This window comes from Stigmatopora nigra, chromosome 1, assembly GCF_051989575.1.
Source record: "Stigmatopora nigra isolate UIUO_SnigA chromosome 1, RoL_Snig_1.1, whole genome shotgun sequence".
NCBI lineage: Eukaryota > Metazoa > Chordata > Actinopteri > Syngnathiformes > Syngnathidae > Stigmatopora > Stigmatopora nigra.
The window spans coordinates 7,910,687-7,933,610 of record NC_135508.1 but is presented as its reverse complement, the minus strand read 5'-3'; the positions used below and the strand labels follow the sequence as shown (position 1 = coordinate 7,933,610).

The following is a 22,924-nucleotide window of genomic DNA, read 5'->3' as shown; positions in this document are numbered from 1 at the left end:
TGGAAAATATGAAAAATAATTGACAATCATCTATTTTTTGTAAATAACAAGCCACAATGTTGCTACGCACTCAAGAGAGACGACCTCTCCTTGGATTTTCAGCACTTCTAACCCAAAGTATTCCCCAACTAAGACAAGTGGCATCTACAGTGATTCCAAAGGAGTCTATCTTTACACTCTATTCTCAAACTTCACCCTCTCCGTGGGCGACACAGGCCATTTCGAATCTGGAAGATGGAGAAAGAGAGCTGCAAAGCCTCAGAGAGCGCCAACAGGAGGAAGTGGATGAGATGAGTCGGGAATTGGACAATGCAGCAAACGATGCGCATAGGGAAGAACGTCGTCTCCTTGAGAGGATTGAAGAAGAACATAGGGAAACCCAGCGTCTATTGAGTCAGGTCAAGAGAGAAAATGCAGCAGCAGTGAGAGTTGTTCAGTCCCTCATTGATCAGCAACTTCGAAAAATGTGGCAGCTGAAGGAAGAGATCCAAAGATGGGGCAGTACAGCAGGGGGTACCAACATAAATCAGCTACAAAGGGGGGTAGCAGAGGTTACGCAGCCCTGGGAAATCTCTCTTACAATTAAAAAGGTGTCCTTCCTACCTAGTAAATCCAAAAATCCATGCTTAGGGGATGTCAATGTGTATGAGCAAGCTATAACTTATCCAATTGGTGTTTGCGGTATCCAAGGGAAGAAGTGTGCATTGCACTCAGGAGATTCAACATTTTCAAAAATTACCCCATTCAAGATCCATAAGGAACCTTTAATAGTCAAAGCTGGGCAAAGACAAAGTCCAGATGACAGCAGCAAATCAAGGAGTGCAAACCCACAAATTGTCCAGAAACAAAACATGTTAAGCTCTACGTTAAATGTGGAGCTCAGATCATCAAGATCTTCCACACCCAGCAGATATTGTGGAGGATCACAGTCCTCCCAAGAGGACGAAGAAACCAACTCAGGGCCCTCGGACAAATACGGAAGAGAGTCTGTACATGCTAGTGCTTCATTCTCAAGTCAAGGAGAATCTGAAGGGGATGAACCAAGTAGCAAATGGGATGGAAGCAAGAGATCCAATGTAAAAGGAAAGAGAAAGAAAAAAGGCTTTGTTCTTGTCAAATGTGATCAAATAGCCTGCCCTCTTGAAAGTGAATCCCTTTCCAGGAACAGCGTTGGATTCCTTTCCACCAGAGCTCAATTATTTTCCGATAAAACCCTATCCATATCCAATGAATCAAAGGACAATGCAAGTCCCATATCTCCAGCAGCCAATGAGGATTCATGTTTCACTTACCCTGTGAGTGTACCAGTCAACGGATCCCTTAGGCAAGAGCACCACCACTTGCTTTCCTCTGAGAACATTTCTAGTAAATTAAGCTCTGGTGACAAAGGTGACTGTGTAGCTATTAGGAAAGTCCACAAAATGCGACTGACACTTGAACCATCAACACTTGAACTAGGCCAGGGACGTGCTTTAGAGTCAGATATCAACAATACAAGTCATTCTAGACCACAAACGCCTGTTCCAAAGGTGTCAGTCTTCAATCAAGTGAATCTACCCTTGTCGGTGACAGAACTGGACGAATCGCAGCAGAGCAAAAATTACAACAAAGGAAACGACGTTGCGGCACTGACGGTTTCACAGAGTGGCCCAACTCCACTTGGCTCAGCTTTTCTAGTGAAACATTTCGGAAAACAAGGATCTGGACGTGCAGATTTCAATTTGCCAAGCGGCGTACACGCAACCTCCAAAGGTCAGCTCTTTGTGGTAGATTGCGGAAATGCCCGGATCCAAGTGACCGACCTGCAAAAGAATGTAGTACAACAAGTGTCCACTTCAGGGACAGAAAGATCTTCCCGTATCAGCAATTACTTTGATGTAGCTGTCAATTCAAAAGGACTCATTGCTCTAACCTGCGCAGCAGAGCGAGCAGTGCTAGTCTTCAACCGTCATGGCCGCCTATTGCAAACATTTGGGGGCACGGCCAACGGTTGCACCAATGAAGAATTGGATGCTCCACGTGGAGTGACGGTTAACCGGGAAGATGATTTCTTAATTGCTGACATTAAGCGTGGGACCCTCACCGCTCTGAAACTGGACTCCAAATCTGGAGCCAGGCTAGAGCGCACAGTTGTCAATGGTTACCACAGACCATACCTGGTGGCAGCCTGTCTAAGCACTGGGCTTCTGGCATTGTCAGAAAGAGGCAACGAGACTGGCCGGGTGCCGTGTATTCGGGTTTTGGAGCCCGGTTGGAACACCATACGAATCTTGGGGGTCTGCTCCGGACTCGGGCCTGTCCTTTCCAGCCCTTGGGGGCTTTGTATCGACAGCAATGGGGATGTACTGGTGGCAGATTGGGGGAAGCGGCAACACCAAATTCTTCTCTACCCATCCGAGGGTGTCGGTTGGCCAATAGTGACAAACAACCTGAAAAACCCAAGAGGTCTAGCGCTACTCCCTGATGGTCTCGTGGTAGTGTCGGACAGCATGAATCATTCTGTCAAGATTTATCGCTACAAATGACCACCAGAGGATCGCCAAGACTAGAAGATACTTGGACTAAGGTTTTTGAAGATTAAGTGTGGGGTAACCCAGCATGTAAATTCCAGCATAATTAGTCAATTGCCCACTTGTATGATTGTCTATAAAGTACCGATAAATGTGATCACAAAAGGAGTATGAAAATATGTTTTTTTCGTTTTGAAGCATAAAGTGTATTATTTTGAAATTCCACTCATGTATATCATCAAAAGTTATTAAATTAAATGAGAACAAAGGTCTTCATTGATTTCATAATTCAACGTATAGCATTAATGTTTTATGAAGGGTGATACACTAAAATAACACTAAAAATAGATGGTAAACCAAGGTTTGTTATGATCAACTTAGCTGTGACATTTGCATGAAAAATTCAGATAAAAAAAATCCTTGATAAAATGTGATAATTTGGTAATAAAATGATCGCATCAAAGAACTATTGAATAACAGATGACGTGAAAATATGCCAAGTGGTCACAAAATCAGGTTTGTGTCATCATCTTTAAAAAAAAGGAAATAAAACCAATCTAAATCTTGTTATTCAACATCTATTGCACTTGCTTCCCGACAAAACTGTAAATTATAATGATTCCGGTTGGAAAATAATAATGATAATAGTTAAAGTTATAATAACACATCTAGCAGAGTTCAAAACTAACAAAATTTTGATTATTAATCTTCGGTCAAATTATCATGCAGTCACATGTTTGAGCAGAAATCATTCAACGTTGAGTCAACATACTCTTTGCCCACAGTTCCATTTTTCCAAACCTATCAGCTAATGTTGTTTAAACAATTACTGGTATAGCTTGAGTCAACATACTCTTTGCTCACAGTTATTTCTCCTCTTTCAACTTAATCAGCTAATATTGTGCAAGCTATAACCAGTGTTTTTCCCCAAAATGACCACCTATCGTTGCAAAAAAGTGCTACCGGAGGCTAATCTCACAGCTAAAGTACCAAACCGTTCTCTTTCGGTTCATTTTGTCTAAATACATACAGGAGGTATGTACTAAAAAATGATCCCTCAAGAAAATCTAATGCATTCTAAAATCAAACGAGCTATTTCGCCACTCTTGTAACTTCAAAAATGGTTCGATTACACAATCACACACAGACAAACATGCAAGAAAGAGGATAGAGCATGAGAGGACATAGCACATGTGATATTTCTTTAGAGGGGGAGGCCCAAAACATACTAATGCCGCCCATATTTAAAATAATATAAAAGCCCAACTAGGGGACATATCAGAATCACAATCCCTCAACATGAAGTTGCTCACAACTCTGGTCTTGGGCCTCGTTATTGGCCTCGTGGCATCCCTGTGAGTAGTTTTTCTTTAAGAAATAGAAATTCAAAAATCTGCAAAATCCTAATAATATTTGGTGTAACTTCAAACTCATTGTTCTGATACTTTGCACCATTCTATTCATTTTTATCATTCTACATCAATACTAACGTAACATAAAAAGTACAATATTTCTTTAAAAATATACATTATTTGCAGTACAGTAATGATGTTTTTTTGCACAATAATGTCTAATAACTTTACAAGGTGGGTCAAATAAAAGAATAAGCATGTATTGCCAAGTCGCACAAAGAGGTGACTTATTTTATAACTGATATATAAATTCAGCAATAGAAAATAATGCTTTTTTATGTCATCTTCCACAGGCCACTTGCAGATGTCCCTGGAGGAGGTGGGTCATGTTTTATTGCTGTTTATTTAAAAATATTGATTAAATTGGATTATTGTACCAATGAGGGAGTAATAATCCACTTTTTACATTTTATGGGTCCTAAAAGGTACAATACCAGACCTAAAAACATAAAAATATGTGGTTGATGTATTTTTGGATAGCAATTTAAATTCCACATTAAACTTAGCCAAGCATGTCTTTTTGGACCTTGTGTTGTGCTACACTAGAAGTTAATCTTGGGCCCCAAACCCTTGCCCTAATATAATCTATATTTAGACTATAATTTAACCCCCCTGATATTTTCAATGTGATCTTTAGAACGCCCTAAAAGTCACTGTGAGTTGCACAGAGATGGTATACAGACCACAAGTCCAGAGGGTTTTCCAATAGTCGGAGCCTTTATACCAAAGTGTGAGGCTAATGGAGACTACACACCTCGACAGGTAAATGCTAAATATGTCGCTAAACTATTGCCTTTTATACTGAATTTTATATATGTAACTAAAACCGATGTTACTTTTAAGTGTCACGGATCCTCTGGGCATTGTTGGTGTGTGAACGAACATGGACAAGAAAAACCTGGTACTAGAACTCCTCCATCTGCAGGACACATCGAGTGCATTTAAAAAGGTGTCTTTAAAGTTCAACTCTTCTAGAATATCTATGCAAATATCAAATTTGTCTCTACTAATGACTCTTTTATATGAATTTATGATGCAAAACATCCAGCCATCAATTTTCAACGTCACTTATCCTCGACAGGGTCAGCTGACTTTGGGTCAAAAGCAGAGTGCACCCTTAACTGGATGCTTAATCGATTATTCGCAGAAAAGCCGCTGGCATAACACCTTTAAGACATTTTCTTGAATTAATCGAATGTTGAAATAAAAGAAAAGTGGTCCAAACTCTTTGTTACTTCTTTATAAGTCATGAAAACAAAATTTATGACTTATTGTTATCAAATAATTCTATCAGAGAGAAAGTAGGGCATGTCAGATTGTGTGTGTGTGTGTACATTTATGTGTGTGTTTGGGGGTTGTTGAATCAGCATGAGAAGAACAAGTACATGTTGGTGGGCTTCCACAGATCCTTCCTCCCATCAGCTGTCAGGCTCTTTAACCAAAAAAAGGCTGTGGGTTAGGACTTCCTGAAATCTGATATAGTATAGATGTGCTTCCAATATATATGTATGTGTATGTGTCTATATATTTCAGCAACACCGTTACTTATTTCTATATTTATTCATGTATTTATTTATTGACTTACTTTTAACTACCTATTTGTGTAAAATGCCTTTCCTATTTCTGCATCCTCACCCTTTTGCTACTCCAACAAAGAAATTTCCCGAATACGGGATGAATAAAGTTATCCAATCCATTCCAATATAGAAGACCACCTCGTATATAGATAGGCCCCCGTTTCTCTACTGTACTTCTTGCATTATTTTGCATTACCAAGCTCAATTTTTAACATCATTTACAAATATCTGGGCGTTTACTACCTACAAGTTTTTACTGTATTTTCTGGATTATAAGTGGCAATTTTTTTTCATAGTTTAAAATACTCAAGTGCAACTTATGTTTTTTTTCATTTTTTTCACTCTGACCACCGAAAGGCTGCAGGCCATATTTGCCCATTCAGAGCTAGAATCAAAGGTATGAAAATGATTTGGAGTTCTATGAATCATGGAAACCTGGACTTAAGAATACGTGTCAGCTTTGTTGTTTAGAGATCCATAAAACATGCAGAAAAAAGAAGGAAGACGCACTCTTTTGGGTTTTCACTTGCAAGGAGGACTTTTTTTCCGACACAATTCTACAATGATGAGCAAATGCAGCTAATCTAACCAATTTACCAACATACAAAAGCATCATCCACTCCCTTGGTTACCGTTGCTTAACTGACACGCTTAGTGACTCCAGCGATTACAGGCATGTCTACCAGAGTGTTTAAATTGATTTATTTTTTAATTACTGTGCACCACCCTCCAGATTTAGCCAAATGAGTTTACTATATGCATCAGAATGATAGGTTGTAAATATATATTTTATTTTAAAGCCTTGGTGCAGCAAACTATTTAGGCAAAAGCATACAGGTTCAAAACCTACAGCAAGCAAAAGTTTGGGCTACTAAAGTGTCCATTCCAAAAGGTTACAAGATGAATAAAATCAAGTTCAAAGTGTTTACCAAAAAACTAAAATTGCCCAGGCAACTGTGAACTAAGAGATTAAATTAACCCATTTTTGCTTTTTAAAAGCAACTATTACTAAGAAATCATAGTGATGACATCCCAGTAATTTAATATTTGATAACAGCAACTAGAACTTCAATATGCAGTTTTATGGATATTCAGTCCACTACTAAAAGCAAGTTAGGCAAGACTGCTAATTAATTTTCTTAATCTTACCTTAATTTAACACAAGTGTTTATTTTGGAGACTTTTCGTTGTTTTTAGGGCCTTTTTTCCAGCTTTGGGAAGGAAAAGAATCCCGAGTTGGATGTTCCATGCCCACACGCCTTTGCCATTTTGGATATCCACAGTTTGTTAATCCTTTTTTTTGTTGTTTTCCAAAAAGTTTTATGGCAAGTGTCAATGTCAAAACCATTAAAGCAGGGGTGGGCAAACTATTCCACAAAGGGCCACAGTGGCTGCACATTTTCATTCCAAATTTCCAACCCAAGAAAGGGCACCTTTACATTAATATAGTGTCTTACAAGTGCAATCAGTGGATTGCAGTCAGGTGCTTCTTGTTTTCTGCAGAAATCTCATTGGTTAAACTGTCTTTGCTGGATAGGTTGGAACAAAAACCTGCACCCACAGCAGCCCTCGGGTACTGGTTTGCCCACCCCTGCAAAGGAATAAATAGACAATAGGGAATCCAAGAGTTTGAAGTTGTCGGTGGGGGGGCTGACTTGCTGAATGTGCTCTATGGGGCCCTCAAGTGGTTCTGAAGCACAATTATTCACAGCTATTGAGAATTCTATGGCAATATGTTAAAAAAAATTGTTACAATATTAAAAAAAATGAATTAATGCCCTCAGGATAATCTGTTATTATTATTTTTTATTAAATTTGGAAATAGTACATTTCCCAAAGTATTTGTTTTCAATGTTAAATTAAAAAAAATGAATGTATGGGAAAATAAGGATATTGATTAGTTCAATTATTTAAATGGTTGTAATTTAGTATTTAAATATTTCAAATGTTATGTATTTTTGACATGCATTTAATCCACTTACACCTCTAAAGTCGGTGAGTTATATTACTTGAATAAATAATGGATGAATTGAGTTCCTAAAAATGATACAATGGGAATAGTACAATTCAAATTATTAGATTAAATATTTGCTTGAAGGCCTTCAATAACTTGGTCACTTTTGCACTTGGTTGAACATGCTTTAGTCCCTTTTTCTGTTTATGTTTCATATGTACTGTTAACGGATGCACTTTTTTACATGTATCGTATCTTGTGCTGACCTGGCCCATCTGTTAAATTTTTAAAGTCAATGTGGCCCCCGGGCCCAAAAGTTTGCCCACCCCTGGTCTAATATGTAATTAAAAAAAATATGCACACCTGCCTAGGGTGGGCCAGGTGGTGGGAGGGTGGGGCATTTGCCCAGACTGTGACACCTTTACCTCTTGTATGAGGAAGCCCAATACGAATGACTCACGTATGTAAACAGAGTGGTGCAAAGACAAAGAGTATAAAAGCCCAACTGGGCGACACAACAGATCAAGAGCTCTCAGCATGAAGCTTCTCGAAAGTCTCCTCTTTGGCCTCCTACTTGGCCTTGGTGCAGCACTGTGAGTCCATGTTCTTTACTAAATTGATATTCAAAATCTGCAAAATCATAATAGTTTGTTGTATAGTAATTCCAATCTGATGACCCATAAGATTGTCGACTATGTTATAACTTGGAATTGGAGACTTTGGCATATAAATATACTAATTGCAAATTGTCTCTTTTTATAGGCCTCTGGCAGATGTCACTGGAGAAGGTAGGCTATTTATTTATTATTAATTTTTTAATTACATTTTAATTTACCCATATTTCTATAGAATTCATGATCCACTTTTATACATTTAGACAAACAACACCAGACCTAAAAACCTCATAAAAAATGTGGTTGATGGTTTTAGGTTAGTGTCAAAAATTATACTTTAATATAGTAATTATAAAACAATACACTGGGACATCTGATTCAATTTGATATATTTAATTAAATAGGCATCTCTGATGATATTCTTGCAAGAGAGAATTAAATTCGGACATTGTCCTTGTCACAAATGAAATTCTGGCCAGCATAAAATTTCCATTTAAGGCCATAAATCAAAACAATTACAAGATTATTGATTAATCCAATTGCGTAAGCAAAACCAACACTAGTAACAATCATCGCATATCAGCTATTCAATAATAACAATTAAGGTCGGAACTAAAAAAACATAACTCCATTGGCAATTAAACAAACAAACCTCCATTCGGCAAAACAATTCCACAATCAAGCTAAAAGAGTGTCACGATTTACGACATTATACGAGTAATCACGACGGTTTGTTGGATAGCGATCTAATCAAATTCCATTTTGGACTTACTTAAACTCCCCTAGCATGTCCTTTTGGACCTTGTGTTTGGCACTTGGGCAATAGCAGACTGAAAGATAACCTTATGCCCCGAGGCCTTCCCCAAATATTTCCCAATGTTCACAATCTTTCTCCTATTTCCACATTTCTCCCCTGATTCAAACATTTACCCAAATTTGCACCTTGTCTGTTACAAATTTTCACATTACATAAATTGCATCTTTTTCTCAAATTCCACATCATGTTTACATAATGTTTAATTCATCTCCATCTTGACTATTCATGCACAATTTCAATTAATAATCTATTTTCAATTATACTCTTAAAATATTTCATCTGATCTCTTAAAGATACAACCTTACCCGACCGGTGCGATGGATTAGAGTTTGATGCCATTACGCCAGATGAGAAGGGAAACATTATCTTCTTTAAAGGTATGCCAAAGTTATACTACTATTTGTATATACAGTGTTCCCTCACTACTTTGCGGTTCAGCTACCGCGGACTCAGAGCTTCGCAGATTTTTTGGGGAAAAAAAAATACAAATATTACATTGAAACAACATATTTCACAGTTTTTCTGTTATAACATGAATTTCACTCTCTCTACCCGCATTCTATATGGTGTACTGTATACAGGGGGGATAAAAAAAAATACAAAAATACAAAAATAAATAAAAATTACAAAAAAATTGAATTAAATTCAAATTAAGCAAGGGGAATTCCTACTTCGCGCAAATTCACTTATCGCGGGTGGTCCCGGTCCCCATTGACCGCGATAACCGAGGGAACACTGTATTAACCTCAAATGATAACATTTCATTCACTTTCAGAAATGAGTCGTGGGGGGTGCTGGAGCCCCTTGAATAATCATAATGCAGTTTTAATGTTCTTGCAATCGTACGTATGATTCATTTGGCATAGGTAAACACCTGTGGGTGGGCTTCAATGGTCCAGCACAGCTCTCCAACGGCTTATTCAAGGAACTTGATGATGATCATCACATCGGCCATGTTGATGCAGCCTTTCGAATGCACAACCCAGAAAATCACGATGACCACGATCATGTGTATTTTTTCCTGGTATGAGCTGAACCTTTTCGCCGATAAGCTACTTTTATCTTACTAATGACAGTGGAAATTTTTGTGGTCCAGGATGACAAGGTGTTTAGCTACTATAATCAGGCTCTAGAGGCCGGGTACCCAAAAGCCATACAGGATGACTTCCCAGGAATCCCTTCTCATCTAGATTCAGCTGTAGAGTGCCCAAAAGGAGAGTGTGTGGACAACTCGGTTCTGTTCTTCAAGGGTATGACTATTTAAAAAAAAATCAAAACAATAATTAGACATATATAGAATTGATCCTTTTTATACCAGAGCTTTTCAAACATTTCTCAGAAAAAGGGCCAACTTTAATTTATTTATTTATTTTAAATCCAGGTTTGAAATGATTTCAAACCTGGATTTAAAATAAATAAATAAATTAAAGTTGGCCCTTTTTCTGAGAAATGTTTGAAAAGCTCTGGTATAAAAAGGATCAATTCTATATATGTCTAATTATTATTTTGATTTTTTTAAAATAAATTAAATAGAAATTGGGATTTCAAATCCTAATTTCTATTTTTTTTTCATTCACTGCCATTGATGGCTGGGTGTCCAATTCTTTTTAAATTGGCAGACTTTCCTAGTTCAAATGATTTGCAGGTCATAAAAGACGAACAAACGTCATGGCCAATGTTTCCTCTAAGCTGGGCACCATGCGCTATTGCGCACTATTCTCGTCTTCTCTGTGCAGCAGCAATCATATGGCGCGCAGTAAATAAAATCCAAACTTTTTTTTAACCCATTTCCCCATGATGGCGCCGTTTACGTGGCAGTCAGTGGCAGTAGCTCTGTCCACTCTTATTTTTTTCATGTTTTACAGCATGTTTTACATGAAAGCTTAGAGGGAACATTGACATGCACCTGCTTATGGCAGGTGTGATACTGGTGTGCCCATAGTGAGAAATGATGATGTCGCTCACACTGTTACTCAGTGCGCTCAAGGAGGTTGTCTTTCTGCCCAGACCAACAAAAAATTAGAGGGAACATTGGTCATGGCTCATGTTTTTTCCTGGCTTTTAATTAAACAGCAACTGAATGATGACCTCTTTGTTATTCCCTTAAAAATGTGTTGACGGCTCATAATATTCTCACAGGACATGACGTGCATGTATATGACATTGCCACAAAGGTGGTCAAAATAAAGACATGGTCCAACTTGCCTGTATGCACATCTGTCTTGCGCTGGCTGGAGCACTACTACTGTTTCCATGGTCACAACTTCACCAGATTCAACCCACTCTCGGGAGAAGTGAGCGCCGGTGCCTACCCGAAAGATGCCCGCAACTACTTCATGAATTGTGCCGACTTTGGTAAGCCTGTTAATGAGATGTTCTTTCAAAAATATACAGTCCTTCTGAACGGTTTTCCTTCTACGTGTGTGGTTTCAGGCCATGGACGTGATCATCAAATCACAAAATGCAGCGAGGTTAAATTAGATGCCATCACCATCAACGAAGAGGGCAAAAAATATTTTTTTACAGGTTGGTTTTCTTTTCCCTGGAAATTTTCACCAAAACTTTAAGTCTGCTAAAGTTAGTTAGTTAGCTAAAGTTTTATTTAATGGACAGGACCACTTTACATGCGTTTGGACAGTCACCGTGATGGTTTTCATCCATTTTCCATAACAAGAGCATGGAAAGAGATGGTTAATGGGGTGGATGCTGTCTTCTCTTACACTGACAAAATCTACATGATTAAGGTTGGGCTTGTTGAAATCCTACTTTACCTTTAAAACTGTAATTGGTGTACTTAAACTAAATTAACCCTTCATTCTTATTGTTCATGCATAAAATGTATCTGTATTTCCGTACTGATTATAGTAGCTAAACACCTTATAAACTATATTTCCGTATATTGGGTTTTTAATGGGCTATTTAATTGGGTAGTACCTATTTTAATTCATGTTTTCAACAGGATTTAACAATATTTTTTAATCTTAATTTCCAAAATGTAAGCGTCAAGGAGTGATAGAAAAATATGTAACAGAAACTAATATTATAGCAATTACTGGTTCTGAAGAATCCATCTTTTTTTTCTTGTCATTTAAAACTGAAGGAAATAGTTTCTTGTTTCATAAGATTTTTTAAAAATTATAATAATTTTACACAGGATGATCAAGTGTACATCTTTAAATCGGACGCCCACAACACCCTCATTGAAGGCTACCCAAAATCATTAAAGGAAGAGTTGGGCATCGAGGGACCTGTAAATGCTGCCTTTTTATGCCCCGGTCAAGACACCGTTCACATAATCAAAGGTAAGTTTTCCTGAATGTTGCACTTGGGGAGAATACTGAATGAAACAAAATGCTTCACTATTTTCAGGTGGGATGATTTTGGATATTGACCTCTCAGCCACCCCAAGAACAGTCACCAGAGACTTTCCGCTACCAATATCAAACATTGAAGCTGCTTATTGCGATGAGAAAGGAGTCAATGTCTTCAAAGGATCGTCTTACTACCATTACGAGAGTGCCTTCACCCTATCTGTGAGCAGAATAGCCCCTCAGGCTGAACAAATTACCCGAGAAATGATGGGCTGTCAGGAGTAGAAGGCAAATTCAGATTAAGATTGAATAAACATTTGTTAAATAACCACTGGATTGTTGCTTTTGATTATTTGTATCGTCAGTATGAGAACAATCAATTCTGGTTCAATGTTGGGCTGATTGGACACTCAAAAATGGCTCCTAGGTGTGAGTACAAATGGTTGTCCATTTCCTCGTACCCTGGCTATCAGCTGGGGTAGGCTCCAGCACCCCCTGCGACCCTAGTGAGGGCGAAAAAGTTTCAAAAAATGAATGAATGATTAATTTGTTGGTCAAAACTCACTGTAGTCCCCGGGCCTGTGTGGGTTTTGTCTGGGTACTCTGGTATCCTCCCACATTCTAAATTCACACTGGCTTAGATGGAAATATGCATTTTAACCCTTTCAAGGTTATTCAATAGGTATTGGCTCAATTTCAGTGGCAGTTAAAGAGGGTCATTTGTATTTAAAAGAGGGATTGTTGGCCATAAATGTCCACTCCTTTTCGACTGGGAGGGGATGGAATTGAACATTAGATCACTTTTACTTAAAATGATTGGCTGGCAATGGTTTAGTACTCGGGTCAACCCATAAGAGGTCACATTAGATTTAGAAAAGCAATTTAAAAAGGGTGTCCCCCACCTGGTGCCTGTAGTTAGCTGGGATTGGTGTTTCTTGGGCTGCAGGATTCAGATCTCTTGTCCTATTAGAATGAAAAGAAAAACAATCATTGTGCATGAAAGGGTGAAAATTGACTTTAAAAGCCTAATACTTCATAATCCATTGTTTTGTCTTTTGTAAGCTATGCAATGTAATTCTCTTATTTACGAGGAAGCTTTAGTATACAGGGTTGCTCATAACACTGCTCAAAAGTGCATGATAACCACATTAGGATGATGATCATGTGCCATGTGACTGTCTGGAGTTCCTCAACCTGAAGAATAATATTATTTTACAGTGTTTTTAGTCCTCCAACTTCCTACATTTAAAAAAATAAAATAAAATAAATAATTGGCAAGACAGAAATATTGTTCACCCCCAAAATCCTGTTTCATTACCACTTCTAGAAATGACAACACTTTCAGAAAATGTAAAACTTTCTGCAGATTTCCTTTCAAATGAAAATAGGACGTCAAATAAAAGAGTTTTATAGAGGACAACAGCTGTTTTTTTTAACCAAAAAAAAGTCAAAGAATGAACTCAACATTTAGTGTCACTGTAGCCTACCAGTCCAGAGGTCATGCTGGCGTTAGCAAGCAAGCCTTTTCACTCCCTCCACACTTTTTGTTCAATTAAAATCCCTGTGACTTTGACTAACAATAAAGAGAGTGCTGGCCTCAGCACAGTATCACACACACATACACACACACACACACACACACACACACACACACACACACAAACTCGCACTAAACCATTCGATTCACGCATGTAAATTGATGACAAATAAAACAAGGTGAGCAACGGTACAAAATAAGTTTATTGAGTAACAACACTTTTTTTTCCACATCTGAGGTAAATGAACATTTACATCAACATGCTCTTCTACAAAAACTTTGATAAAGACTTCCTCTCGTTCACACACACACACACACACACACACACACACACACACACACACACACACACACACACACACACAAGATACAAACACACAAGATACATACACACAAGATACATACACACACAGTGTGGATTAAAAGCAGGGTTTGCCCCTACTTACAGTTTTTTTTGCCATGAAAGTCCCTCAGGCACGTGTTAAAACTGGAAGTCTCAAGATCCATACACATATAAGAAAATAAAAACAGTCACTTTAGATGAATGACTTCATCATTGCAAATCTAATTTCTAAATTCTTCTAAGACAATTCTTTGTGTTTGTATTAGCATCATCATCATACCCTAATTATAGCGGGCTACAAAGTCAATGTGCAATCCTTTATTAAAAGGTTAGAAAACAGCTCTCTAACATTTAGTCAAATGAGCCCAGTTTAGAGACAAACAGTCTTTTTTTGTGTGGAATTGTCCTTTTCAAAGTGCTGTGAGAACAGAATCGTGTGTTTTCGTTCACTGTTAAAAGGTGATAACGTTACACCACCTTCAACTCTGGTGATCTGCTTCATAATGAGTAAGCTAGATAGCTCGTGTGAAACTGTTTGAGACAGGCAGGAATTTGTGAGAGGGACAAGAAAATAACAATCCACAAGGGATTAAAAAAAAAAAATCATTAAAAAAAAAATAAAGGTCATATCCGTCAACTGTGACCTCTCCGCCTGAAACCTAAAAATCACAATAATAATCTACAGCTAGTCTAAAAAAAAAAAAAATGAAACTCGTCCTATACAGAACAGCTAGAAGGAAGTCAACAGTTCTGTAACACACTGCAAACACAAGCGTCAGAAAGAAGATTGTACAAAAAGTCCTCCAACCGAAACAATGTTCAATGTTGAGCATTGGCTTTTATGAACTACAGTGTGACCTTTGGAGATGTTCCTTGCCAACTTCCTCTTACAGTGAAAAAAAAAGTCCAAACTGAACCAGTATGCTTTGAGAAGAAGAAAAAAAAACACAAACGTAAAACTGCATCACGCATTGAGTGATCTCTATAATAATAGCCTCTACTTATTTATACTGTTTACATATTTATAATTGACCCTGATATAACAGCAGAGATGTGTTTGTGTCAACACTGAAACAATCTTAAAGAACAAACACACACACACAAACCCAACACCAGCTCATGTCGGTTTATCCAGATCCATCATATCAATAAAAAGAAACAAAAGTGCAAATCTGTCTTTGTGTCTTCCCCAGCAAAGGCACAAAAGACAAATATGAAGACGCCATACCGATATCGGCCTTTAAGCACCCATAGTTGCAAATTAATCCAATTATCGGCATCATTAGCATCATTAGCATCATTAGCGCAAATTCTTCGACAGTGTTTTTCGTCTACCTGCATGAAAATTGAAGCATAAAAAGTATTTTCGAGAATCAGATCAAGTTGGATTGTTGAACCAACAATAGTGACTAGACACATTGATGGTCAAGAAGTTGTATCAACATTTGCAACTTGGATTGTGCTTTTAAACTTATTTCTCCTTGCATTTTAACTGTGGCCAATGATTCAGTGCAGGCATTTTATACGGACAATCTATCCGGCCATGGTTCAGTTTACGTCATTCAAAATGAGTGCTTTCCAAATTGTATAGTTCTTAGTCAGGCCGTGACGTTTTTTGGAGTAGATTGGGTGGTTAAAAAGCCCTCAACACATTCCGCACCACAGGAAGCTTGTTTTGCATATGAATGTTCGAAATAAGCGTATAATCTGATTTTGAGCCCAATCACATAGGCCATTTCTTGCAATTGTAGTGCTTTAACCAGCAAGAGGCAGGTCACCCTGCAAAAACAAGTACGTATTGCAAGAAAAATTTAAATAAATAACTTTAAGGCGGGAATTGTAGGCCACTAATTATCGGAACCTCCCCTGGCGACATCGTTAAGCTAACATCAATTATCCTACTTCAGCGGGACGCTTCGCAAGACTCGATTTTGGCCGGTGTCTCAAATTTTGACGCTTGTTTGTGCCAATAGTTACGACAAATCGAAATTCGAAATGAGTGAAAGCATTTTTTAAATGATGATGCTTGGGCTGGAAAAAGAAGCTGATTTTTTGGAGGAATTTGTTGCCAATATGAAGGCATTCAATTCACATCAACATAGTTCCTTGACACCAAGCTGTCCCGATAGGGTTTCAAAGTCAGGAAAGATTGTTTCTGCCAAAAAACAAAAAATCTGACTAGGTACTTTTGGGACTATAGTGGAATCATTTGGCCTATTGGGGCTATCATTTTAGAAGTAAATATTGGAGGTCATGTCCAGACTTGCTGGAGTTTATCAAGTGTATTTTGCTGCTTTCTGATGGCTGATGGGCACCTTATCTAGTCGTATCCAGGAGTCACGTCGCCTTGGTTACACCGCCAAATCGTCAGGCCTGGCCCTGGAACCGCTGCTCTCGCTAACCCGTCGCGGCTTCTGCATGCCGGGGGGCTGATGCATCTCTGCTTTGGTAACGACTGTGAAGTCGTCACCCTGCCTGGCTTTGGCCTCACTTGCCAAAGCTTCCTCCAGCGAGAGGAGGTAGAGGCGAGCATGGCAAGGGAGTGTGGGAAAAGTGGAGTGTTGTGATTCTGGGGCAGGGGGTATAACTGTCTCCTCTACGTGGGAGGAAGAAGAGGAGATTCTGGGTGAGGGAGGAGGGTTAGAGCCAGGGGAATTTTTCCCATTTGGATCCTGCAGCTCCAACGCCATGTTGCTCCAGTTTTGCTTCTCTTCGCTAAGCTGTCGGTGGACTCCGCCATAATAGGAAGTGGGCAGAGACTGTAAGAGGAGGTCATCCGGGTGGAACAAGTTGCGCTCCATCTTGACAGAACCCGTGGCGGTGTCGGGACTTAAGGAAATCACCTCAGCGGGACTGTCGCCGCCCCCATCGGCCACGCTGCCCCCGACTACACTTACACTGGCGTACGTGGGCAAACAGTCGAGTGCTGTTGGACTGACCTCCTCGGGGAGCGTCTTGGCCTCCCCGGCGCGTACTCTCCCCAGCCCTAGCGATTCATTGTCAACCACAAATTCATTGGTGACGCTCTGTTTGACTTTTTTCCAGCCCAGGTGGTAGATCTCCAGCAGATTGAGGACCAGAGAGACGCAAGCCACAGCCAGCATGAAGATGATAAATATTGTTTTTTCAGTTGGCCTGCAGAAACACGTGAAGAAATGTAGTGGTTAGGTAAAAAATGGGCCGTTAAAAAAAAAACATCAAAATTCACCCTAGATTTTTGGATTTAAATGAGCTGTTCAGTGGTCAATTGATGTAGTTTCAGTCATTTGTCAGCTGACTCTGAATGTTTACTACCATATGGGACAGACTTGGGCAAACTACGGCTCGCGGGCCGCATCCGGCCCGTTAGGCTCTGTAATCCGGCCCGCCGACGTCGTCCAAATAATTCTTTTTTTTCCCTTCAAAGATGGCGCCGTCACGCGGAAGCCAGTGGCACTCTTATTTGTTTTTCGTTTTTTACAGCCCTTCTATCTTTTTTTAAATTACATTTTAATATTTCTTAATACATTCCTTTTTACTTTACTTTGTACTTTATACTTTTTACTTTAATGATGAGTTTGAGTATGTTAATACTTTAGTCCCTTTTTCTGTTAATGTTTCATATGTACTGTTAACGGATGCACTTTTTTATATGTATCGTATTTTGTGCTGACCCGGCCCATCTGTCAAAAAACGAAAACTTTGCCCACCCCTGATTTAGGATCAGCAAACATTTGAAATAAATCATATCTGAGATATATATCGACGCAAGCAAAAGCTCCTTATTGTAGAAAATGTTACAAAAGAACCAACCTGGATATAAAGCAGTCAACGGTGTTGGGACAGGGCCAGCGGTGGCATTTATAGAGCGGTTTCAAGTGGAAGCCGTAGAGGAAGTACTGTCCCAGGATGAAGCCCACCTCAAACAGGGTCTTGAAAATGATGTTGAAGATGTAGGTCCTCAGTAAGGCCCCGCGGATGCGTATTTTGCCGTGCTCGTCGCGGATGGGCGGCTTCTCTTTCTTCCAAGCGCCCCCTCCGCCATCTCCGTTGTGGTAGAGGGGGTCGTGGTCCTCCAGGTGCCTTCCCAGCTTCCTGCTCTCATCTTCCCGCTCCCTCCTCTTCTCCTCCATGCGGACAATGTGCAGCACGTGGCCCAGGTAGATAAGGGTGGGCGTGGAGACAAAGATGATCTGCAGCACCCAGAAGCGCATGTGGGAGATGGGAAAGGCCTCGTCGTAGCAAACATTCTCGCAGCCGGGCTGCTGCGTGTTGCAAGTAAAGTCGGATTGCTCGTCACCCCACACTTCTTCAGCGGCTGCGCCCAGCACCAAGATGCGGAAGATGAAGAGGACGGTCAGCCAAACCTTGCGGGGGAACGACCACAAGGTTTGAGGAACACAGAAGAAGCTGAAGAGGGACACCTTTGAACGTGTCATACAAAGTGCTAAATATGGTGGTCATCCGAGCGACATTATGTAAGAGAACACAGAATCGGCTTAAGCCATCGATCAGTCACCTTTCCTATGACAGTGGAGTGTTCCTGAGCGTTCTCCAACAGTCGCCCCAGAAAGCTCCAGTCACCCATGCTTGATTCGCTTTTTAACCTGGAGACACACCAGTCTTTGGTAAGGGGAGTGATTCAAAGAGTCGCTGGTCATAGAGACACTTGAATAAGTCGTGACCCGACGTTTGCTCGCTGGTCTTTTGGTCGCCGGTCTTTTAGTGACCGGTCTTTTGGTCGCCGGTCTTTTGGTCGCCGGTCTTTTGGTCGCCGGTCTTTTGGTCGCCGGTCTTTTGGTCGTCGGTCTTTTGGTCGTCGGTCTTTTGGTCGTCGGTCTTTTAGTCGCCAGTCGAATGTACTTAGATATTAAACAGTAGTCAGATATTAAACCCTCTGTCTTAGATGTTAAACTCTCTCTCTTAGATATTAAACTCTCTCTCTCTTAGATATTAAACTCTCTCTCTCATAGATATTAAACTTTCTCACATGAAAATCATTTTGAGAGCTGGTTTCAACAGTAAACTCTCTGTCAACATTTGATCGGTGACAGACTGGCGACCAAATGACCGGCGACCAAATGATCGGCGACCAAAAGACCGGCGACCAAAAGACCGGCGACCAAAAGACCGGCGACCAAACGTCCGAGCACCGAATTAGTCGACCATGTCATTTTATTTTTATCTATTTTTATTTTTTTTAGCTATCAACCTGCGCTAATACTATTTATAATTTCAGTGCGGACTGGCGAGGAAATTTTGTCTTGATCGTCGACTTACATATTTTGCCCCGGGAACAACTCATTAATAGATGTTTCCACTTAAAATGTGAATTCTACGCTCCTCTACCACGTGTAGGTTTAGGCCAGGCAGTGGTGTTTTTGCTAAAACATGTGACTGGAGGTTCATTGACCTCATGCTGCAGCATTGACTGTGGTGTGGTGAGGTCGAACAGTTGGTTCAACTCCTGCGTGAGAACAACAAAATGACTACACATGGAACCTAATTAGACTAAAATCTACAGGAATTTGTAATCTGTCTTAATTCATAGATGTATTTATACTTCTTCGTGTACAATAAATATTTCCTAAGAATTTATAACATAATGATAAAATAAAATATATTTTTAAATGACCAAAAAGTCAGTTGCCCTGTAAAACGTCAAAGGCTTTATGTGCCAAAAATATGTTTGTTTTTTTAATTATAGTCAACATGATTAAATGTCATAAAGGTCAACTTTTGTATATTCGTAGTGAACATTGTGCATGAAAGGATTAATAATTAACAATGTAACATTTTATTTTCAGGATGTTAAAAAGGAACTAAATCACATTTTTTTCCCCAATTGCTAAACAAAGGCATTCCTTCCTGGTTTAACCATGATAAGGAATACAAGGTCAGGGAATTTTAGCTCCAAATCTATGGCCTCACATTGAAATCAAGCAGGTCAGATGTGTTTGCATTCCCTTTGTTTGGAAGCAGATTAAAATGTGGGATCAGGGAGCATAACTTACTTCGATATGGTGGCGGTGTAAGTGACAAATCCATCCACTAGAAAACACTAGAAAAGGGAAATCTGCAATGGGAAAAACATCAAATCAGTACTATATTCACATCCCAACTAAAAACGACAGATAGTATAAGACTATTAACACAGTAATCAGTTTCTATGACCGTTGACTTTCCATTTAGATTCATGATGTATGCAAATAACCCAAATCTGAATTGTACATATTCCTATTTAAAGAATAAGACCAAGTTTGCATTAATAGGAACGTGTTCAACTTTATACACCAGACTTTTTCACGTGAACAGTTGCAAGAATTTGCGAATGTGGACGTGTATGTGTGTGTGTGTGTGTGTGTGTGTGTGTGTGTGTGTGTGTGTGTGTGTGTGTGTGTGTGTGTGTGTGTGTGTGTGTGTGTGTTGGCGTGCAGGCCCGGCTGGCCGCTGGACAATGGCTGGCCATCTGTGGGAAGTGAATGAGTGGATAACAGGTTGTCCCTGTTGAATGCTGGACTCATCACATCCCAGGAATGCTGAGGAGGGCAAATGTTTGCCTGGGATCAACTGATATTCACAAACACGCACGCACGCACACACTCATGCACACTGGTACAGTAGAATACGCTACTATAGTATTTGTCTAATCCACTAAACTTTCTTTGGTTGACCAAGCTGTTTACAATGTATTATGTTTACAATGTACAAGGTTTTTGCCATTTTTTTTCTAGCGAAACTTAAATAAAATGATCAAATAGCAGTTTTAGATTCCCTAACAATAATGCATAAATATTGATTACAATCAATGAAGGAGCCGAGTGTTTAAAAGTATATTTTAGTGTTTTGACTTTGAGTTTTACAATCTTAGGTAAATTTTGGGAGTTCAATCTTAAGATCCAGGAATGGACGGTTAAAGTTTTATATTCCTTTAGTGGAGATCATAGAAAATAATAACTTTTAAAAATGTACACCTTACAGGAAACACAGGTTAATAAGACATTAAAAATAAAAAATAAACTAACTAACTAACAAACGATGCAATTGAATTGCTGCATATGAATGACTACTTTATATAAAGTTTAAACCCTCTTTAAGTAAAATATTTTTTTCTAGTTGTACGACTATGTCTAATTTGCATACAGACATGTACATGTTCCTTTCACGTGATGACGCATAATAGAGAAGCTGCCAGATGGACATTGTCCCAGCGGTGCCGTGCGCTATTGATGGCGCACAGGTCTTTGTGCTCAAATAGTCAATTGGTTAACTCTTGGCAGACTGTTTGCACTTCCCCTCACCCTCAACCATAAATAAATCAAAAAATAAATAAAACAAGTACACACCCACACTTAAAGATGAGCATCAGACCTCTTATCTAAACATTTGATTTAACTTTAAATCACAGAGAGTGACAGACGCATGGTAATTGATGGATGTAAATATGACAAATATTTTAGCTGCAGAAGTTGCTTGCATACAAATGTATGATAAATGGCCTTAAATCAGTAATTTTCTATGTACTATTTGTACTTTAACTTGTGCAGAGTACACAAATCCGTATTTATTGGTTAAGTATTTCAATTCTGCTATCAAAACTGTCAAGGGAGCTGTGTTGTGCAAATTAAGCAGAGAAAATTGTCATCCAAATAAAGAATTTTGCAAAGTTTCTGAATTAATTCCCATAATAAATAGTCGCAATCTACACATAACTATCATAACTAAGTTATTTAAGTATTCTGTCAATACAATGCACAACTGTTTCATGATAACCATCCAAAAATTGCATTTACCTAATTTGTCCAGCATAGAAAAACACCCCCTAACATTCTATACAGTTTGTGGCCATTTCCAGATTAAGACGTTCATTAAAAGTTGGGTGTCGGACACGTTTCTAAATGTTAAGTACAGCGTATAATTGAGCCTTATGAAAGATAAGCCGAAACCCTGTTTTCCATCCCCATGCTGAGAGAAGTGAATCAACATGGGAGATGGCGGGTGAGGTTCTTCCCTCCCACTTTGAACAAGAGCATCACTTTGCACCCACCTTCTTCCCACTCTCCTACGAGCACATCAGCTCAAAGAAGTCCTCTCCAATCCTTCTTCTCCCACAGGTGGGTAGGAGGCGACCACTTGTGGAGTAGGGGTGACCAGCAGTGGGGATGGGGGGAGTGAGGGGGTACCGCCAAAAGAGAGAGAAAGATAGAGCAAGGGAGAGTTTAAACGAAACAAAGGAAGGAACGAGGCAAGTCCAGAGTGAAGAAGTCGCGCGTGGAACGACCAGTCCCAGCAAGGCCAAGCGCAGCGGCTGCGTCCCGCGTGGCCAAGGCCATCCGCCTCTTTCACATAGTGTGCCCCCACGTAGGGGGTCCACGGGGTGGTGGGGGTCGCTGGGGTGTTTAGTGCGCTGTGTGGCTAAGGGTGGGTGGCATGTGTGGGAGGGATGGGTGAGTGCAGGCTGTCACTCACATTGTGTGATTTCTGCTGCCCGTGGCACTCGTCTCAGATTTGTTTTTCTTCTTGAGAAACTGGTGTGGGGATAGACCAGGGTGGGCAAAATTTTCGACCCGGGGGCCACATTGACTTTAAAAAGTTGACAGATGGGCCGGGTCAGCACAAGATACGACACATATAAAAAAAAGTGCATCCGTTAACAGTACATATGAAACATAAACAGAAAAAAGGACTAAAGTATGAACATACTCATCACTTCTTATTAAAGTAAAAATTATAAAGTACAAAGTAAAGTGAAAAGGAATGTATTAAGAAATATTAAAATGTAATTTAAAAAAGATAGAGGGGCTGTAAAACACGAAAAACAAATAAGAGTGGGCATACCTATGTGGTCGGTCTTTTCACTATATAAATAT

At 39.5% G+C, this 22,924-nt stretch overlaps 3 protein-coding genes across 4 annotated transcripts; 2 read left to right on the top strand and 1 right to left on the bottom strand.

Annotated features, from left to right (window-relative positions):
- The first annotated feature begins 3,786 nt into the window (after positions 1-3,786).
- Positions 3,787-5,146, top strand: LOC144194452 (U20-hexatoxin-Hi1a-like). Its single transcript, XM_077713541.1, has 5 exons — positions 3,787-3,865; positions 4,216-4,241; positions 4,560-4,684; positions 4,766-4,871; positions 5,004-5,146. The coding sequence occupies exons 1-4, from the start codon at positions 3,810-3,812 to the stop codon at positions 4,865-4,867; spliced, it is 309 nt and encodes a 102-aa protein (XP_077569667.1). The 5' UTR covers positions 3,787-3,809; the 3' UTR covers positions 4,868-4,871; positions 5,004-5,146.
- A 2,762-nt stretch (positions 5,147-7,908) lies between these two features.
- hpxb (hemopexin b) lies at positions 7,909-12,526 on the top strand. Its single transcript, XM_077713473.1, has 10 exons — positions 7,909-8,046; positions 8,216-8,241; positions 9,178-9,261; positions 9,751-9,908; positions 9,981-10,134; positions 11,024-11,239; positions 11,318-11,410; positions 11,498-11,628; positions 12,039-12,186; positions 12,254-12,526. Exons 1-10 carry the CDS (start codon positions 7,991-7,993, stop codon positions 12,478-12,480), a joined length of 1,293 nt encoding a protein of 430 aa, XP_077569599.1. The 5' UTR covers positions 7,909-7,990; the 3' UTR covers positions 12,481-12,526.
- Positions 12,272-22,383, bottom strand: LOC144194393 (gap junction alpha-3 protein-like). 2 transcript variants are annotated; one of them, XR_013325880.1, is made up of 6 exons: positions 22,102-22,383; positions 20,069-20,130; positions 18,574-18,661; positions 17,868-18,421; positions 14,179-17,210; positions 12,272-13,158 (listed from the first exon to the last, which is right to left on the bottom strand). XR_013325880.1 is itself a non-coding variant. In XM_077713462.1 (5 exons), the coding sequence occupies exons 3-5, from the start codon at positions 18,640-18,642 to the stop codon at positions 16,427-16,429; spliced, it is 1,407 nt and encodes a 468-aa protein (XP_077569588.1). In that variant the 5' UTR covers positions 18,643-18,661; positions 20,069-20,130; positions 22,102-22,383; the 3' UTR covers positions 14,130-16,426. The 2 variants fall into 2 exon arrangements, 1 of the variants encoding a protein (XP_077569588.1); XM_077713462.1 differs by lacking the exon at positions 12,272-13,158 and having other exon boundaries at positions 14,130-17,210.
- Between the last annotated feature and the right edge of the window lie 541 nt (positions 22,384-22,924).

What these genes read in the sequence shown, in the direction of transcription:
- LOC144194393 (XM_077713462.1), bottom strand. Translation starts at nt 18,642, where the DNA reads ATGGGTGACTGGAGCTTTCTGGGGCGACTGTTGGAGAACGCTCAGGAA. An exon ending in ACTCCACTGTCATAGGAAAG is followed by an intron (nt 18,422 to 18,573) that starts GTGACTGATCGA and finishes TTCCCCCGCAAG; the next exon opens with GTTTGGCTGACCGTCCTCTT. An exon ending in GTTGACTGCTTTATATCCAG is followed by an intron (nt 17,211 to 17,867) that starts GTTGGTTCTTTT and finishes GTGTTTCTGCAG; the next exon opens with GCCAACTGAAAAAACAATAT.
- LOC144194452 (XM_077713541.1), top strand. Translation starts at nt 3,810, where the DNA reads ATGAAGTTGCTCACAACTCTGGTCTTGGGCCTCGTTATTGGCCTCGTG. An exon ending in ATTGGCCTCGTGGCATCCCT is followed by an intron (nt 3,866 to 4,215) that starts GTGAGTAGTTTT and finishes CATCTTCCACAG; the next exon opens with GCCACTTGCAGATGTCCCTG. An exon ending in TGCAGATGTCCCTGGAGGAG is followed by an intron (nt 4,242 to 4,559) that starts GTGGGTCATGTT and finishes TGTGATCTTTAG; the next exon opens with AACGCCCTAAAAGTCACTGT.
- hpxb (XM_077713473.1), top strand. Translation starts at nt 7,991, where the DNA reads ATGAAGCTTCTCGAAAGTCTCCTCTTTGGCCTCCTACTTGGCCTTGGT. An exon ending in CTTGGCCTTGGTGCAGCACT is followed by an intron (nt 8,047 to 8,215) that starts GTGAGTCCATGT and finishes CTCTTTTTATAG; the next exon opens with GCCTCTGGCAGATGTCACTG. An exon ending in ATCATGTGTATTTTTTCCTG is followed by an intron (nt 9,909 to 9,980) that starts GTATGAGCTGAA and finishes TTTGTGGTCCAG; the next exon opens with GATGACAAGGTGTTTAGCTA.